The 18526-nt window shown below is 43.1% G+C and overlaps 2 protein-coding genes across 20 annotated transcripts in view; one reads left to right on the forward strand and one right to left on the reverse strand.

The window, feature by feature from the left end:
* Positions 1 to 274: 274 nt before the first annotated feature.
* On the forward strand, positions 275 to 6587 carry PDHB (pyruvate dehydrogenase E1 subunit beta). Of its 2 annotated transcripts, XM_072720610.1 has the most exons (11): positions 302 to 392; positions 476 to 529; positions 1701 to 1878; positions 2089 to 2196; positions 2288 to 2350; positions 2451 to 2486; positions 2891 to 3176; positions 3572 to 3682; positions 4653 to 4744; positions 5610 to 5751; positions 6041 to 6587. In XM_072720610.1, the coding sequence occupies exons 4-11, from the start codon at positions 2119 to 2121 to the stop codon at positions 6184 to 6186; spliced, it is 954 nt and encodes a 317-aa protein (XP_072576711.1). In that variant the 5' UTR covers positions 302 to 392; positions 476 to 529; positions 1701 to 1878; positions 2089 to 2118; the 3' UTR covers positions 6187 to 6587. The 2 variants fall into 2 exon arrangements, with proteins under 2 accessions (XP_025841386.1, XP_072576711.1); XM_025985601.2 differs by lacking the exon at positions 1701 to 1878 and having other exon boundaries at positions 275 to 392.
* Positions 6588 to 7292: 705 nt separating this feature from the next.
* PXK (PX domain containing serine/threonine kinase like) overlaps positions 7293 to 18526 on the reverse strand; it is a 79098-nt gene continuing 67864 nt past the window's right edge. For 2 of the 18 annotated variants that reach the window (XM_072720606.1, XM_072720599.1), the window contains exons 18-20: positions 12483 to 12512; positions 9830 to 9862; positions 8481 to 8585 (exon numbers count right to left, since the gene is read on the reverse strand). In XM_072720606.1, the coding sequence (XP_072576707.1) occupies positions 12496 to 12512 (17 nt within the window). In that variant the 3' untranslated portion in view covers positions 8481 to 8585; positions 9830 to 9862; positions 12483 to 12495. Of the gene's footprint in view, positions 8586 to 9825; positions 9863 to 12315; positions 12516 to 18526 lie in introns of those variants that run through there. The other 16 variants (XM_072720607.1, XM_072720600.1, XM_072720603.1 and 13 more) reach the window with 9 other exon arrangements.

Consider the following 18526-nt stretch of genomic DNA (forward strand, 5'->3'; position numbering starts at 1 on the left):
TGACCGAACTGTAAAGGTCCCCGCAGCCTCAACCTAACGTTCCTCAGAACCTGCCTTCCGGGCACCGCGCCTCGGCCAGCACCGCTTACAGACGCGTCCCGCCGCGCAGCGCGCACCGCAGCGGCCGCCCGCTCCCGGGAAGTTGATTGGCCCCGGCCCCAGAAACAGCGGTAGTACCGCCCCACGCGCCACCTAGGCCCCGCCCCTCGGCCCCTCACCCGGCAGGGGATGGGCGGGGCACGCAGGCGCCGCGCGCTGCCATTGGCCTGAGCTGGCGCGGGAGGCGGAGCCTGAGGCGACTGCGGTCCTGCGGTGTTGTCATTCGGCGGCTGCTGGAGGACACGGTCAAGATGGCGGCGGTGTCTGGCCTGATGCGGAGACCCCTGGAACAGGTAGGCAGCGGCATGCGTGCCTCCGCGTGATCTCTGCCCGCCTTGCGCCCCCTCTCAGCGTCCTCTCTCTCTCTTTTCGCCAGGTGTCGGGGTTGCTGAGGAGGCGCTTCCACCGGACGGCGCCGGCGGCGCTGCAGGTAGGTGGCCTGGGCGCTAGCCCGAATCCCGCGAGGGACGCGCCTGCGCCGTGGGGACAGGGACGGCACGGGCCCTGAGGTCCACGGGTTCCCACATCCTGCGTGGGACTCCGAGCGCCTCTTGCGACCCAGCGCCGGACACACCAGCAAGTCGCCCCAGCCAGGCTCACTGGAATCTGTGGGCGATCTGAGGAAACTAGAACTCGCGCTTCCTCCCTCAACCCCCCCATTTACATTTTTTAAGTAAAATATACATAACCAGATTTACCATTTTAAAGTGTATATTCAGCGGCAGTACTTCCTTTTACTATGTTGTGAGACCATGACCACCATCGGTCTTCAGAACTTTATCACCATCACACACAGAATCTCTCCACCCCTTAAACACGAACTTCCCATTTCTCTCTTGCTCCCGGTTAACCTCTTTGGCACTTTCTGTGCCTTTGAATTTATCTATTCTCGGTGTGTCCTGGAAATGGAATCCTGCAGTGTTTGTCCTTTTATATCCGGTTTATTTCACTTAACATATGTTTTCAAGGTTCATTCATGTTGTAGTATGTGTCAGAATTTCATTTCTTTGTTTAAGGTTGAATAATATTCCATCTTATGCATATATCACATCTTGTTCCTCCATTCTGTCTGATGGGTGTTTTCACCTTTGGGATTTGTGAATAATGCTGCTAAGAACACTGGTGTGCAAGTATCTGAGTCCCTGCTTTTATTTCTTTTGATCATCTCTAGAAGTGGAATTGTTGGATCATACGGTAGTTCTGTGTTCAACTTGAGGAATTTCCTACCCCTCACCCCCTCCTTTTTTTCTTTTTTCTTTTTTTTAACTAGAGGACTCTCAATCTGTCTAGTAAAATAACTTGTAGATTCTGAAGGTAGTGTTTGGAAGTTCCCAGTACCTAGTGAGTGCTCAAAACATAGTTTTATTTAGGCTTTCTTAACAGTTTTCTGTCCCATACTACGCTGAGTGTGGAAATAAAACAACTGAATATAATTTCTACTCAGGAAACTTGAGCTGGTCTGGCCAGCAAACAGCTTTTGTTAAGTTTAGGTGCACATTAAAAAAAGCATTCAGTAAATTTTTCATTAACAAATTCAGCCAAAGACTGTGTATGAAAATGTTACTTTTAGAATTCTTTGAACTTTTTTTTTTTTTTTTTAGAGATTTATTTGAGAGAGAGAGAGAAGGGGCACAAGCAGGGGGCAGAGATAGAGGGAAAGGGAGAAGCCGACTCCCTGCTGACCCTGCTGAGCAGAGAGCCCACTGCAGGGCTCAATCCCAGGATCCCGGGATCATGTCCTGAGCTGAATGCAGATGCTTAACCAACTGAGCCACCCAGGTGCCCTCCCCTCACCTTTTATTTTTTTTTAAGATCTTATTTATTTATTTGAGGGGGGGGATTCTTTGAACTTTTAAAGAGAAGCCTGTCCTAGCAATAGTTTTCATACCATATGCTGTAGGCAGCCTAGTAATTATAAAAGGAGAGAATCTCAGTAGTATCTGAAACAATCCTGTAGCTTATTGGCTGTTTTCCCCATACCTGTGACAGGTGACAGTTCGTGAGGCTATAAACCAAGGTATGGATGAAGAGCTGGAAAGAGATGAGAAGGTATTTCTGCTTGGGGAAGAAGTTGCCCAGTATGATGGTGCATATAAGGTAACCCAAGATATGTGAAAGCGATATAAATTGAGGTGGCTGTTTGCCCCCATATACACTTAAAAGTAATGAGATCATTTTGTAATTTTAGGTTAGTCGAGGCCTGTGGAAGAAATATGGTGATAAGAGAATCATAGATACTCCCATATCTGAGGTGAGCCTTCCATCAGGACGCAGACTTTTCAGGGGCATGTTAAAGTGTACACTGTTCTGATTTTTATGGATTTTCACTTGTGTTTGTGTTTTACTTCTAGATGGGCTTTGCTGGAATTGCCGTGGGTGCAGCTATGGTGTGTAATCCTCTTTATGAATCTCATCTAAAGAGATTTTTTTTTTTTAATAATTAAAAAAAATTTTTTTGTATTTTTTTTATTGGAGTTTGATTTGCCAACATATAGTGTAACACCCAGTGCTCATCCCGTCAAGTGCCCCCCTCAGTGCCCATCACCCAGTCACCCCGTCCCCCCACCCACCTGCCCACCTCCCCTTCCACCACCCCTTGCTGGTTTCCTAGAGTTAGGAGTCTCATGTTCTGTCACCCTCTCTGATACTTCCCACTCATTTTCTCTCCTTTCCCCTTTAATCCTAAAGAGATTTCTTTTAACATGACCTTTTAAAAACATTGAAGTTTGGATTGGTTGCCACCTTTTATTGCTTTTTAGTTTTTCTAAGATCTTTGTTTTTGATTTGACAGGCTGGGTTGAGGCCCATCTGTGAATTTATGACCTTCAATTTCTCTATGCAAGCCATTGACCAAGTTATAAATTCAGCTGCCAAGACCTACTACATGTCGGGGGGCCTTCAGCCTGTGCCTATAGTCTTCAGGGGGCCCAATGGTGCCTCAGCAGGCGTGGCTGCCCAACACTCACAGTGCTTTGCTGCCTGGTATGGGCACTGCCCAGGCTTAAAGGTGGTCAGCCCCTGGAATTCAGAGGATGCAAAAGGACTTATTAAATCAGCCATTCGGGATAATAATCCAGGTCAGTAGAGTGAGCCTTGGGTCTCTTTTGAACATTGAGGAACTAAGTTGAAATCTTTGCCTGGAAGGAAGCCGTTTAAGGGTTCTAGTTAGGCTTAGACATATAAAATGTTATGATTTACAGATACAGCAAAGACCATTAAAAAGGTGTTGTTTTTGCTTTTCTGACTATACGGAGCCTATTAGGTACCTACAACACTGGTTTAACTATAATAGATAAAATTAGGACTGACCAGACTATAGATGCCAGTACCTAAACCATCCTCTCAGGGCTACTGGACACAATAGATAGGAGGCTTCCTAATCTGCACAGTGAAACTTTGCACAAAATGAATGATAGTTATGTATATACATTTGGTCATGTAGTTAGTTCTGTTAAATATTTGTATTTTGTAGTGGTGGTGCTAGAGAACGAACTGATGTATGGAGTTCCTTTTGAATTTCCCTCTGAAGCTCAGTCAAAAGATTTTCTGATTCCCATTGGAAAAGCCAAAATAGAAAGGCAAGGTAAGAGCGCTTAGTACATGCTAAAGTATTTGTAATCTAGCTCCTGTATTTATGTTTGTCAAATTCTTTTTTTTTTTTTTTTTTTAAGAAGTGTGGGAGGGCCAGAGGGAGAGAGAATCTTAAGCAACCTCCATGCCCAGCAGGGAGCCCAACCCGGGCTCAGTCTTAACAATCTTCATGATCCGAGCTGAAATCAAAAGTCAGACACTTAAGTGAGCCACCCAGGCACCGCACCCTGGTCGAACGATTCATTCTTGAAGTTCCTGCCCTTTACTTTGGTTAGGAAATTATCAAGTTAAGAAATCCATCATGTTGGGGATCCCTGGGTGGCTCAGTGGTTTAAGTGCCTGCCTTTGGCCCAGGGCGCGGTCCTGGAGTCCCAGGATCGAGTCCCGCATCGGGCTCCTGGTAGGGAGCCTGCTTCTCCCTCCTCCTGTGTCTCTGCCTCTCTCTCTCTCTCTATGCCTATCATAACTAAATAAATAAATCTTAAAAAATAAAATAAAATAAAAGAAATGAAATCCATCATGTTGAGGCACCTGGGTGGCTCAGTTGGTTAAGTGTCCAGCTGTTGGTTTGGCTCAGGTCATGATCTCAAGGTCCTGGGATCAAGCCCCATGTCAGGCTCTGCACTCAGCATGGAGGGTGCTGAAAATGATCTCCCTCTCTCTCTCCCCCTGTGTTCCTCACATGCTCCTGCTCTCGCACACATGTGCTCTCTCCTCCTCTCTCAAATAAAATCTTGAGAAAAAAAGAAATGAAGAAATGTTACACTTTGCTCATAAACTTTTGTGCTTTCCTGATTCTCAGTCCAGTAGATTTGTATTTCATTTTTAGGAAGGCTATCACATTCCTCACCTCACTGGAACAGAGTTGAATTTTACAAATGAACAAGAGCCACAATGGTTGTGGAGCAGTACAACATCTTTAGTTTCAACCTGGTCTCTGACCTGTGACCACTCTGTTTCAGGGACACACATAACCGTAGTTGCTCATTCAAGACCTGTGGGCCACTGCTTAGAAGCTGCAACAGTGCTATCCAAAGAGGGTATTGAATGTGAGGTACGTAGACATTCACTTCTTAAAGAATCAGAAAGTTTCCTTTTAAACTTAAGACCCAGAAATAGGAGTTTGAATTCTGTAACAGGTTAACTAAGTGTAAAATCTTGCTTTGTCACTCACTTTTGCTTAAAGCTGGGAACCTTCTTGCTTTTCAAATACCTATTTTTAGAATAGTACTTACTTTCTCAAGCTGGGATCCAGCCTTGGAGCTAGAGGTTGGGACACAGGGAATCTTAGAAATCAGTGTCTAACCTTTTCATGTCCAGGACCTACCACTTGCTAGTTAAACTTGGGCAAGATCTGTCCTCTGAATCTCAGCTGCATCAGCTAGAAACAGAATACCTTTACTGTCCCACTAGGGTGGTTGTTACACTCAGTGTAGCACCTGGCACACAGTGACCAGTCAGTTGTTAGTTGTTTTGATGAGAAGGAAGTTAAAGGGATCCCTGGGTGGCGCAGCCGTTTGGCACCTGCCTTTGGCCCAGGGCGCGATCCTGGAGACCTGGGATCGAATCCCACGTCGGGCTCCCAGTGCATGGAGCCTGCTTCTCCCTCTGCCTGTGTCTCTGCCTCTCTCTCTCTCTCTCTGTGTGACTATCATAAATAAATAAAAAATTAAAAAAAAAAAAACCTTTAAAAAAGAGAAGGAAGTTAAAGCCCAGGAGGTTAAGTGAATTCTTAACCACTTGTGAAAGATTTTTGTTTTAATTACCATTTCCCATTTTACATTTTGTCTTGAATAGGCAGATTTGGTTTTCCTAGACTCTGAGATTAACAGGAAACAAAACAGGGAGTGGTATTATGGGGATGAGACTATACTTGAGGTGCAGTGGCTCTATAAAGCATATCTGTATTATCTGTTTAGGTGATAAATATGCGAACCATCAGACCAATGGACATTGAAACAATAGAAGCCAGTGTCATGAAGACCAATCATCTCATAACTGTGGAAGGAGGCTGGCCACAGTTTGGAGTAGGAGCTGAAATTTGTGCCAGGATTATGGAAGGTATTTCAGAGAACCTGGTTCTAGAATACTCAAGCTGTAATAAACAGTGTATACCGGGACACTGTATAGAGAGCAAAAGCTAGGGGTGGCCAAAAGTCTTAACTTTTCAATTTCACCTTGGCATTTTTCCTTTGGGTAAAATTTTTTTTAAAAAAAGCCAGAAACAATCCCCATAATTAGTATATTCCTTCAGGTTTTCTCTCCTTGGAGAGCCATACCTCCTGTGGGAAGGTGGTGGTGTTCAGTGACTTTTTTTTGCTTCTCTCAGTTGAGCCTCCTTCTCTCCTAGGCCCTGCATTCAATTTCCTGGATGCTCCTGCAGTTCGTGTCACTGGTGCTGACGTCCCTATGCCTTATGCAAAGATTCTAGAAGACAACTCTGTACCTCAGGTTAAAGACATCATATTTGCAATAAAGAAAACATTAAATATTTAGTTTGGACTTGAATTTCAAGTCATTGGGATTTACTTAAAATACTTGCTGACAGTTCACCTGAATTGTACTGTAAGACCTTATGATTCATAAAGCTATCTCTAAAACAACAACACAGATGTTTTTGTACTTGGAAGAAGTTTAAATGTGCTTGTATGTGGAAAAACTCTCCTCTCCTGCCCTAGACTCCATGGGCGGGGGGCGCGGTTTGGTCTGTTACAGTTATGTTCTTTGAATAAGGCTAACTTAAAATTTTACCCTCTCCCAAGGACAAGGTCTGAACATGGCAGAGTTCTGCAGAAAGACATATCCAAAAATGACAACTTGTATGTAAAGATAAAAGCTATTATCTACATTTGCTGTTTGATTGTTTTGATAAGGAATAAAAGAATTCCTAACTATGACTAATTGTATTTTTATATTCTTGAGGTAATAAATCTGGGGTCTTAAAGGTCTTAAAATAAATCTGAGGTCTTAAAATTCTGCTAAGAATTTCTATTAAGAAATGAGCGATGCTGGGCAGCCCCGGTGGCACAGCGGTTTAGCGCCACCTGCAGCCCGGGGCGTGATCCTGGAGACCCGGGATCGAGTTCCACATCCGGCTTCCTGCATGGAGCCCGCTTCTCCTTCTGCCTGTGTCTCTGCCTGTCTCTCTCTCTCTCTCTCTGAATGAATAAATAAATAAATCTTAAAAAAAAAAAAAAAAAGAAAAAGAGATTAGTGATGCTAAATCACCTGAACTGCCATCACATTTATAACTAACTTGTCCACAGACTCTTCAAATGCCCAATTGTAATAGGGTTCCCTCAAAATTAAATGAAAATTAGTATCAGGTATTTTTCCCACTGCTGAAAAAGAGACATACTACCATATGCTGTCCTCTTTAGAAGTTGAGACAGAAAAGATAGATTTAGTTACAGAAGCATATGAGGGGTGTCTAATTTAAATGGCAAGACAGGATTGTTAGATTTTAGTAATTAAGAGGGAAAATATGACACAAAAGAGACATAGGAGAGGTGGGAAGGAAACCAGAAATATTGTGTGGATCTTTTCTTTGTTTATAAGAATTCCCACTTAAAATGCCTAGCACCAAGCTACAGACAACATACTTTCTTGACATGGTTTATTTTAATAAAAAATACAGCTGAACATTTATCACAGATTAAATGAAACTATACACAATGACATTCTCTCTGCATAGTAACCAACACTGATGTGTGTACTTGAATTTTTAAATGGATTATTTATAATCCTTTAAAGTGCAATTTATTTAAGGGTTTAAGCAAATCATAGGATAAAGGATCTAATAAATGAGTAACATTAAAAAGATGATATATTTGGATAAACCTTTCAAAAAAATCAGAATTGATTTCTATGGATGCCAAATTTACTTGTGTGGTAATAATAACCCCCCATAAACCACAAACTTGACTTTATTGGTGAGGATGAAGATCCTCTAATCAGCAAGAGCTTTTTCTGATATTAACATTTCCTGTCTGTCCAATACACTCTAACTAAAAGGAACTATGAGTCTAGAGTGGTTGCTTTCGCAGCCCTGAGTTCTATAACCACAATGGTATTCTTGTTAGAACCTAGAAAGGTTCCAGGCTTGACTTGCCCCTGACTATCTGAATGGAAAAGGAAGAACTCAGTTGCTTCTCTCACTCCACGACATAACTATGCTTTGGACTACAGTGTTAATAATGTCGAAGACAAAATAAGGTAGCAAAAATGGGAGTTACCTAAGAAATAACCAGAAAATGCTTTATAGAGAAATGAGAGGAACATTTCTGGGAGCTGTCTGACATAAAAGGAGAGATTGCAACACAAAGGTCATTCACTGCTCTGAATATTGTCATTGGTTTTTTTGTCCGTTTCCTTCAATTGGTGAAAAGGTTGACTCCGATATGCTGCTGCCCCCAAAAGATGCCCATTAGAAGATGAATAAGACTCCTTTAAAATGGTAATAAAGGAGCAAAATAAGTATTTCTTAAGGCAGAAATGCCAGCCTGACTTCATTCTACTTGAATATTTCCCTCTTGAGAAGCCTCTTATATGAGCATCTGAAAACAGTATGTGACTGTACTGGCTCAGCAATTATTCATCCGGAAAAAGAGTACGTTAGGGGTTGGAGGTGGAAGGAAAAAACAAAGAACTTTTCCCTCCAAGTGTAAACACGAAGCTTTAGCCGATCTTAGGAGCACTATGATCACAGGTTTCGGCTTTCCTCAAAGTTCCCTTTTGGAAATTCTGGATGGAGCTGAGTAAGGCCCCTCGGCTCACACCATTCACAGCCTGGGGCGGGAGCTGTGTAGGCGCCTCTGTGCTCGCAGGAAGCAAGGGAGCTGCTGGTGGTGGAGGCGGAGGCGGAGGTGGAGGAGGTGGAGGTAATGCGGACATCCCTAGGTTTGGGAGAAAGGGGACAGTCAGATTCATCTCTCCAAACACCCTGCACACATGTTACTGCCCAGTCCTGGATGGAACACGCTTTGATGAGACTGCAAATATTTTCCTACAGAGGGACCAAGAAAACCTGGTCCTGTATGTTTTTTTAAAATGCTGAACAAGAAAGCTAGAAGCATCAAAGAGGAATTAATTTCCCCAGATAATAGTCAACTAAGACAATATCAAAGATTACATGAAACTATACATAGTGACATTCTCTCCGTTCTCCATGTAGATGAGGCTCTAACTCCATTTCCAAATTTTAGCGATGATCCCAAAGTTCCATCAGCTGTTTTAGGCAGGTCCAGGGCACCTACTGAGCTAGCAAGTAAAAATAGACATTTGTATGCAGAGTTGGGCTACCTGAATATCAATTACTGATAAAGGATGAACATTTCTTTAGCTGCTCCAACACACACAACATTGGAAGGATGTGATTTAATAGAAAATGACAAACCACTCAGAATTCTCGGCAAGGAACCAGTGCCTGCTGGGTTAAGGGTTCCCCAAGGGCCTGTGTCTCCAATCATCATTTTCTATTAGGCTGCATTAAAGAAATATAATAGGCTAATAACTGTTAACAGTGCAAAGCAAGGGGCAGAAGGCTCTTTTCCCTGGCAATGGTATTCTCAGGGATGAGTATTCATCAGCACCTTCTTTCCACTGCGGCCTAAACCAGGAACAGAATGGAACGGTAATAACCCTACGTCTTTGCTGAAGCATCAGGAGAGACTCTACCCTGGTGGGTGAGGAGAAGGAATCTGGACACGTATCTAAAACTTAGCTTCCAGGCACATGAACACTTGGCAGTTGACATTTATAGTTCTGAATAGATGAATGAATTATTCTCCTAGGACAAGATAAAAACTGAGTACAGCAAAAGACCTGCTTTAAAGAACTTGCTTGTGCCACAGAGTTAGCTGCCCCATTTCCTGTGAACCTTGCAGCACTTGGTGACTCCCGTTTCTAGCCTTGCCCTTGGTCCGTCCCAGGGCTACCCTAGCGAGACACTCTGTTAGGTGTTCTTCCCCTCCAACCTGCTACTGAGCTGTGATGGTAACAAGTAAGCATACCATTACCACTTGAGTTTATATGGACGAGTGGTTCAGGATCACCAATAAAATACTTCGCTAAGAGATCCTTTTTACCAAGTGTGCCACATAACGGTTCAAAGTCTTGTATTTCATAGAAAACCACTTACCTTCGTTACATCTTTTACTAAAACCGAAGGCAGCTGAAATTAAAGAATCACACAGATACACACATTCATGCTCTGCAATCTTAGAATTCTCAAAAAATGAAAATATAATATGAATAAACGTTAAATACAAACAAATGAACAAAATGTAATTCTCACTGGTTCTATACAGTAACAACAAATGAATGATGTTCTGTTATGTTCTCTGCCAGGGTGACTCCTGGAAAAATGTTCCCAGCTTCATGTTACAAGGTTACAAAGATAAAAAAGACTTTAAACCCATAATAACTGCTGAGGTGAGAAGAGCAGGGAGGATAAGTGAGCTAGAAGCATTCCTCTGAGGGAGTTTTTGGATAGTGGCCAGTGAAATCCCAGTGGGGGTGGGGGTGTGTCTCTGAAGGCTCTTGGGACCTAGCAGTAGCACCAAGAGTGCCCCCAAGGAGCCAGCAGGCTCCGATACCCCACCACCCAACAGCCAACAAAGGACAGTAGAATCTGCACTTGACACACAGGGCCCACTGTGTTCCAGAATGGGCTCTAGAATTTCTGCCTGTCACCTTTGTGCTTTGACCCTGGAGAAGAGTCACTGCAGGTAACAAGAAAGAAGACAAGCTCTGGGCTGCAACAGCACTTGCACCGTGCTAAAGGCAGAGAGTGACCTGTCCAGAGACCTGTCACCCTTCCAGCCCAGGATTCTGGAAGGCTAGGGGTGGGTCTCAGCAGCTGGACCTGGATTTCGGCTGCCTCTTGGCACAGAACAAATCTGCTTGGTCTTCGCAAGGAGCCAACCCTCGACTTTGGCTTCATTATCAGCCACTCAAAATTAAAAGTGCAAATTGACTATCTCAGAGTTTGGAGTTGGGGGTGGTGTTCAGTACATGGATCTTTAGTTTCCAAGTAAAGGCTGAGATTGTTAGGACTTTAAATGAATCTCTTTGAATATGAAGGTAGTGTAAATAAACACACGGTCCCAAGCATCACAGAGTAACTTGTGCTTATAAAGCAAATGAGATGTCGAGGTTGTACAAAAGGAGAGGCTGCTCATTCAAGGATAAGGAGCAAGGTCACCCTGACATCTGCTCAGAGGGCCAGACCAGACCCACAGGGCCTAACTGCCCCACAAAGCCCACTCTTCCTCACTGGGCCTGCGGACAACTAGGGCAGATCTTGATGTATAATCAGGGCAAGGCCAGATCTCATCTTGCCAGCTCAGAACACTCTAAAAGAGGGAAGGAGGTCCCCGAGTTAGAAGGTCAGTAATGGAGGAAGTAAGAACACAGATCCAAGGATTCAGCCTCTGATGACAGGCCCCACCAGGGTTTTTTTGGCATTTTCTTTTTACTTCCTCTATAGGCCACAAGATTCCTTTAAAGGTTCGTTGGGGCTTAAGCTACAACGCATTCTACCAGTTGCAATATTGATATGGGTCAAATTCAGAGCTGGCTATTTGGTCTGAGGTGGACCTGGGAAAAGCCGCCTAATGCCTGAGTGCCACTGACTCGTCCCCCACCAAGTACCCAATAGTCCTTATCTGCAGGCCACAGACAAGACCAGGCAGATTCTATGTTACATCAGTTGCTAACTAACTAGAATTTAAGTAAAAATTTGAAGGGGAAAAAAAAGCTTGGTTGTCAACTGAATTCACCCATCTTTGAGAAATATTGGCCTGCAAACCCAAGATGAGGGCTGCTCCCAAATAGTTCTCTTCCATCGTAACTACTCTTATAGACAAAAATCCCAAAAGCCAACTACTTTCATCCTCCCCAGAATCCCATCCACCAAACTAGTGAGAACCTGGCAATCCAGTAGAGGCCCTGGAACAGATCACAGACTGTTCCAGAAGAACATAGGTTAGATCTAGGGTGGAATACTTGGCCAGAAACATCTTCACCAGCCTCGGGGAAAGGATGTCTGGGGGGAGGTCCCCTCTCTCTGGGGCCAGTTTTAGCAGTGGGCAATCCATAGGTCTCTGTAGATCACGAGTTCCTTTGTGGTCCACGAATAGAAGTGGGGAGACCACGTGGCCATGAGACCAAGACCAGAGCTGCTAGCCACCCTCAGAGGGAACAGAGTACAGTGACCCCTGGAAGCAGACAGCCCTCCCAGCTCTTGGCAACTGCCTTGGTATTTTGCCTCAGATAGATGAGGAGGCTGCCCTCATGTCCGAACTCAAGAGTTATTAGGGATGCTTAAAAGAGAGCTGTTTTTCCCTGCTGTCAGTTATAAAATGTCAGTGAGTTGTCTTCCTGTAACTAAGAACTGAGTTGTCAATCGGCTAACACTCTTTCCCTTCATCAGAGTAATAGCAAACCAGTATTTTTGCTCCATCAAGACTCTGAGATCCTACTTTCCCAAATTAAAACATAACAAAATACCATGCAGTTGATTTGCAGGTTTTAGAGTTGTATTTTAAAACTATAATCAGAGTGGAAATGAGGATTTTGAAGGTCACGGTGAAAATGAAATGAATGTAAATGAAGTCATTTGAGTGTTTTTAAAGATGCTGTATTTCATTTAAATGTTCAAATAAGGAAATCCTCCCAAATCTGCTTTCCCAATTGTTCATCACTTCAGTGATCTAGATGCACTGGGTCCCATTTCACAGCCAGAAACAGAGCATCTTTAAAGTTAGAGAAATCAGTATAGCTTACTTTACCGAAAATTCACGTTCAAAATGGTGCATGCTCTACTGAAAACAGCAAAGAGAGAAAGAGAGAGAGAGGGGACACAAGTCATTATTCAGATTTTAGTGTCATTTAATCAAATAGTAAGAGACAGCAAAATATTAGTCTGAATCACATGCTGATTATTCTCACTAACAAACTAGGATACACTTGACTGCAAAATGCACTGCTTTGTCAGCACATCTGTGACCCTTTTAGAATTCGGCAAATGTGCTAACACAGGAACCAAAGAGTCAATATGCTGATAGAGTTGCCAGGGAGTCACTTTCCTCTTCATACTTTTCTGTTTTGCTTTGTTTTGTTTTGTTTTGTTTTGTTTTGTTTTGTTTTGTTTTGTTTTGTTTTGTTTCAGGGCCATTTAGGTGCTATTTTTTTATTTGTTTATAAGCACAACACTCACTTCAAAAGACGTGGGAAAGTTTTTAAAGCCCCCCTGAGAAGTGGAATGGGTACTAGAAGCATAATTAGTTCTATAGCTTAATAAAAACAGTCAAGAAGGGAGAAAAATTAGAACTCACCACTTTTTCCCAATTGAGTCTTCTATAGTCTAAAATGGAGATCTGTCTTTTTAAAGTTGGGAAAAGCAAGAGTACAGGGTAGGTCTAAGGGGTAGCTCCTGGGCAGGGGCAAGCAGCCCCTCTTTGACGGCCACTGGGATCTACAGGCTGAGTTGGGGAGTGAGTGACATTGCTTATTTATGGCTATAAAACCATTAAAAAGAAAATAAGCAGGGCAAACACTTCTTGTCTTCCCTTTAACTGACTGGATTCTAAGTTAAATGTGAAGGATAACACTTCTCTGGACAATGTATCCCAAAGTTCCTGATGAACCATCATGCCCTACTGCCCAGAGGAAAACCATTTCATCTGGGGAGGGGCCAAGAAATAAGGCTCAGGAGGGGCCAGGCAGGCTGACCACTCACTTGGGACAGATCTGGGAGGATATTGTGGACATTGCCCTATACCACCTCCACCCACAGGAGCCCAAGGCTCAAGGAAGGAGCTTACAGCCCTGGGCTTCGAAATGGGGAAGGAAGGCTATAAGAAGGCAGCAGAGCATAGCCAACACACTCTTCAGAGAAGCAGAGCAGGAAGACTTGTTCATCCCAAAGATGGCAATCACTTTGTATATGTGTAGGTTTTAAGAAAAAGAAGCAATTCTTATGGCCAGAGACAAAGATTTTGAGCCTAGAATGGGTATCAGACATTTGACCTGGCTAGACAAATTCTAAACATTCTGAACAAATCACTCTCTTTTTCATGATGTATTTATTCTTAACCATCCTTCCTATTATTCAAGTTTTTAAAAAATATTTTATTTATTTATTTATTTATTTATTTATTTATTTATTTATTTATTTATTTATGATAGAGAGAGAGAGAGAGAGGCAGAGACACAGGCAGAGGGAGAAGCAGGCTCCATGCCGGGAGCCTGACGCGGGACTCGATCCCAGGACTACAGGATCGCGCCCTGGGCCAAAGGCAAGCGCTAAACTGCTGAGCCACCCAGGGATTCCCTATTATTCAAGTTTTCAGTTACTCTGTGCCCACAAGGCTGTTTTCCCTCCTCCAGCTCTCCAGACATGGAACTTCCCTCTCTCTCCACTCATTCTTACACATTGAGTTTTCTATCAGTTGCTAGTTCTCTCTCCAAAATTACTGCTTTAGGGATCCCTGGGTGACGCAGCGGTTTGGCGCCTGCCTTTGGCCCAGGGCGCGATCCTGGAGACCCAGGATCAAATCCCACATCAGGCTCCCGGTGCATGGAGCCTGCTTTGCCCTCTGCCTATGTCTCTGCCTCTCTTTCTCTCTGTGACTATCATAAATAAATAAAAAATTTAAAAAAAAGAAATAAATACATCTTTAAAAAAAATTACTGCTTTAAATTATAAGCTGTAAGCAAAAGGGCTAGAATTCTCTTTCAGGGCATTCATAGCTTATGCGTGATAGCACTTTACTGCTTATAAAGCTTTGCTGTGCACATTACCTAATAAAGACCAGGAATTCTTCAAAGAATGGAAATTACTTGTCCAAGGTCACAGGTACAAAGTGGTAGAGCTGGGACCCATGCCCAGGGTTTTCCAATTCTACTTTCAGAGTTCTTTTCACACCACTGAGCAATATTTAACAGCCTACACTCTGCAGTGCACCCCGAAAGAACAGGCACTCAATCAAAATTGGTGGGGTAAATGAGCAAAGACAGAACCAAGTTCTGAGTCCTGGCTCTAGCATCCTTTAACCTCACTAGAGCCTCCATTTCTTTGTCTTTAAAATAGAGCTATAGTAGAAACTATTTTCATTGGATGGGAAGGTATTTATGACAATTAAATAAAATGACTTTAAATCACATAGAACAGTGCCAGGCATAAGCACCCAAAATATGTTAGATATGATTACTAAAAACAACAATAATTTAGGGTCTCCTCTTACTTAGCTTTCCCCAAATACCCTTTTGCAAACCTGTTTTAAAAAGAACCCCCCCCACACACACACACAAAATAGCAAGGCAACAGGATTGTCCACTCTCTCAAAACAGAGTGCAAGAGCATATTTGTGTTTGTGTAAATTGGGACCTTCTAAACTGCTCAGTTCTAGGAATACAGATTATAAACATGAGTTGGTGATATTTACCATGAAATAAGTCAGGATAAAGAATTTTAAAGCCCTTGAAAGAGTGACTTTCCAGAGGTAGGAAGCATAACCTTTAGCAGAAAAGAAAGGAGTGTTCTCACTGAAAATATAAGGATTGCAGCAATGGGGTTTTAGAGAATTCCACTTCTCCCAGTGGAATCACCAGCAGACTTAGGGAAATGATATTTCTCCCGTCAATCTGGTAAGGACTTCAAGAAGAGGCTCCACGGCAGGGAGGTGCAATAAGAAATGGGAGAGGCCCCAGCCCTTACACAATTGCTGGAAAGAGCTCATGAGGGTGAGACCCTTTCACTTAGAAACATCTGTCACTTCTGCCCCATACTAGAAGTAATGGAGCCTAAGACCACCACCGTCCGCTATCACAAATGTGCTTAAAGCAGACACTTTCGAGAAGGCAGACAATGCAGCCAAACTAAACCTGCTTAAATTGATCTGTTGCTGAGCAAACAGGATTCCCAATGGATTTACAGTATGCTTGATTAGAAGGGACTGTGAGATGGTCTCTCTCCCTTTAATTCAGATCTTTTTGCCTTCTACAACAGAGGGAGTAACCAACACCCAGACATGCAGAGTGACTTATCCACGGTCTCCCTATAAGGAACAGGGTACCGAGGGCTTACTGTATGCCAGGTGCTGTTCTAACCCCATACATATGGAATGCGCTGGATCCTCATAATACCTCCCCTAGGCAGGCACTATTATTATCCTCACTGGCAAATGGGAACCTAAGCGACATGGGGGCCAATAATCTTGTCCAGGGTCCCAGAACTAGCAAGCGTTCATCCTCAAATTTAGGTTCCCCAGCCCAAGGTATAGTTCCCAAGGGCTCCCAGACTGAGTTATGTTTGAGATGCTACCTTGAGCAGAAATTCTTTTTTCAATACTAGTCCTTGAAAGTGAAGATTTTTCCTTCCTTCTTGAGAAAACTGCATTTCATCATAAAGCTAGAAGACACTTATTCTTGGTTCCCAGATAAGCATGCCTTTTTTTTTTTTAATGATAAACTTGGTCTAGAAACAAAGACAAATTGGAATAGATGTGATTCTAGCAACAAGATGGGCAGTGTGCAGAGAGGCAGTGAGAAAGATGAGCCCAGGGAGAAGCCTGTCCTCCTGTCCTAGAAGGAGAGGCCAGTCTAACCAGAGGCTGACCACCAGAAGATGCCACCCTGAGGCTAGGAATCTGCTCTCACCCAGGAGAGGTCTTGAAGGCAGAGCAAGCCTAAGCAATCTAGCAACAAGGATTTACCAAGCAACAACCAGTAGCATGAAGCTGCTCCTTATTCATGGCTCCCTCATGCCTTGCACGAACAGAAACTGATGGACCAGTTTTTCAGGTAGAGATTCTCTATTGGAGGTAGGGAAATGCTAGGAGAGAAGATATTACCCAAAGGAAAGTATTTGCTTTATGTCTATCACTATGGAGCTCTTGAGAGGCACTGGAAATGACTCCACATGAGCTAGGGCCCTGCCTGTCTATTCCTCCCTATAACCCAGGACCACCTACAGTGCCCAGCACATTGCAGGCTCTCACTAAACGCATCTGAAGTAACTGAATGAATAAATTTACTGTTTAGGGCCTGAAATGCTGGGTTGACTGGCAAAGGCTAGTTGTCATTTTTAAGAGATGCATTACAGTTAAGTGCCCAGCAGAGGTCAGAGTACAGTCTGGGCTGAGATACTAATTTCATCAAGAAATTGTTTGGAGGAGATAAGGGAAAGGAGCCAATATTTGCTGGGAACCTACCACCTCTACCGGGCTTTGTGCTTGGGGCCTCACATGTTTTCCCTCTCAATCCTTACAATTCCCTTTCAGAATAGGTACCATCAAATTCACAGTAATGCTCCCTGCTGCTCCACTCACCTCAACATTTTTGCAACATTGATCTAATTACAAAAGATTCCCTTTTCTCTTCTCTCATTCTAAAAACTTCATCTCACACAAACTTGCTACAGTATGAGATAGCTCCCATTCAAACACAAGTAAATCAGAGGATTCATGAACAAATCCAAATAGATTGAGAATTGCCCAAGGCATTTAAAAATGAGAACTGGCAGTTAACTTCCCAGGACCACATCCAATGCACACAGTAGGTGCTCCATATGACTAAAAAGATACCCTGTATATTAAAGAAGCCTATTTAATTTTTAAGCCTGTATTTTAATATACAGCCTCTGTATATTAAAGAAGGGTTTATGGATTCTCACTAATTTGTTCTCTCAATTTCCTTCAAACAAAGTGGTGTGAAATTTATATCCTTTCTTCCAGAAAATGGCTGAACATGATCATCTGGGCAGTGGAGCTCCAGAAATTTCTGACCAACCTATACAAGTCACCTCTACATAAAACAGAGAAGATTTTCTTGTTTAAGACAGAGAGGATTATATTCTCTCTTGAACAATATTTGGGGGCTTTCTTGTAAAATCTGCTGACAAAGTCAGAGAAAAGAATATCATTCCCATGAGCCAGATACTTTGCTCTTCAAAATGGGTCCTGGCCCAGAACACTCGGTAGTAACCATTCTCAGTCAGCAAGAGGAGACAGCACCAGCCAGAAGTAAGCTATCCAAACTATTCCTTTTGTACTTTGTCATTTTCTTAGCAAGGTCAGTTAGAAGACATGAGAGCAGATGGGTAATGTCTTGATAGCTCCTGGGTATTGCCTTAAGCCTTGATGAATATGGAATTGTCAACTCATAAATCAACCTCAGGCAATGACCCTCCCTTCAGACAGCTGCAGCAACTCTTCCAAGCACAGCTGACAAGCTCTGAAAGGCAGAACCAGCTCTTTTGACGTCCAGAACATCTGGTTTCTTTAAGAAGTGAAAAGAAATACTGGTCTCCCCATGTGTTTTTATGAGGCTTGCAAAATGGTCAGAAAAGAGATACTAGTTCAAAAAGGAAAGAGGGAAAGAGCATTATGAGACTATCCCAAAGAATTAGAGATAATTTTTATAAACATTCCCTAGGATAAATTCTTTCTACATTTTTTTCAAACAGAATTCATAGTTATCTGATTTAACTCATAAAGACAAAACCAAGGCAAGCCACAGAAAATATTCTGATGAGTAAATGCATTACAGAGCACAGTTATCAGGAAATCAGAAGCCGGTGGCTAGGTCACTCCCACACCTGGGCATTTCACCAGTTCTGCTCCATGACAAAACAGACATTGTGGCTGGGCTCCCTGAGGAGAGAGCTCTGGAAGGACAGGCGCCTGGGCAGCAGAGCAACTGTGTTGTTCAGCTCAGCATGTACCAAGGCAGGAGCTGATCTGAGGAGCCCTGTGTGAGGCTTTTCAGCAAGAAAGAGGCTGGAGGAAGAGGGTGGCTCCTGCCTCTGAAACCAACTATTCCATTCCCCATA

This window comes from Vulpes vulpes, chromosome 9 (genome assembly GCF_048418805.1).
Source record: "Vulpes vulpes isolate BD-2025 chromosome 9, VulVul3, whole genome shotgun sequence".
NCBI lineage: Eukaryota > Metazoa > Chordata > Mammalia > Carnivora > Canidae > Vulpes > Vulpes vulpes.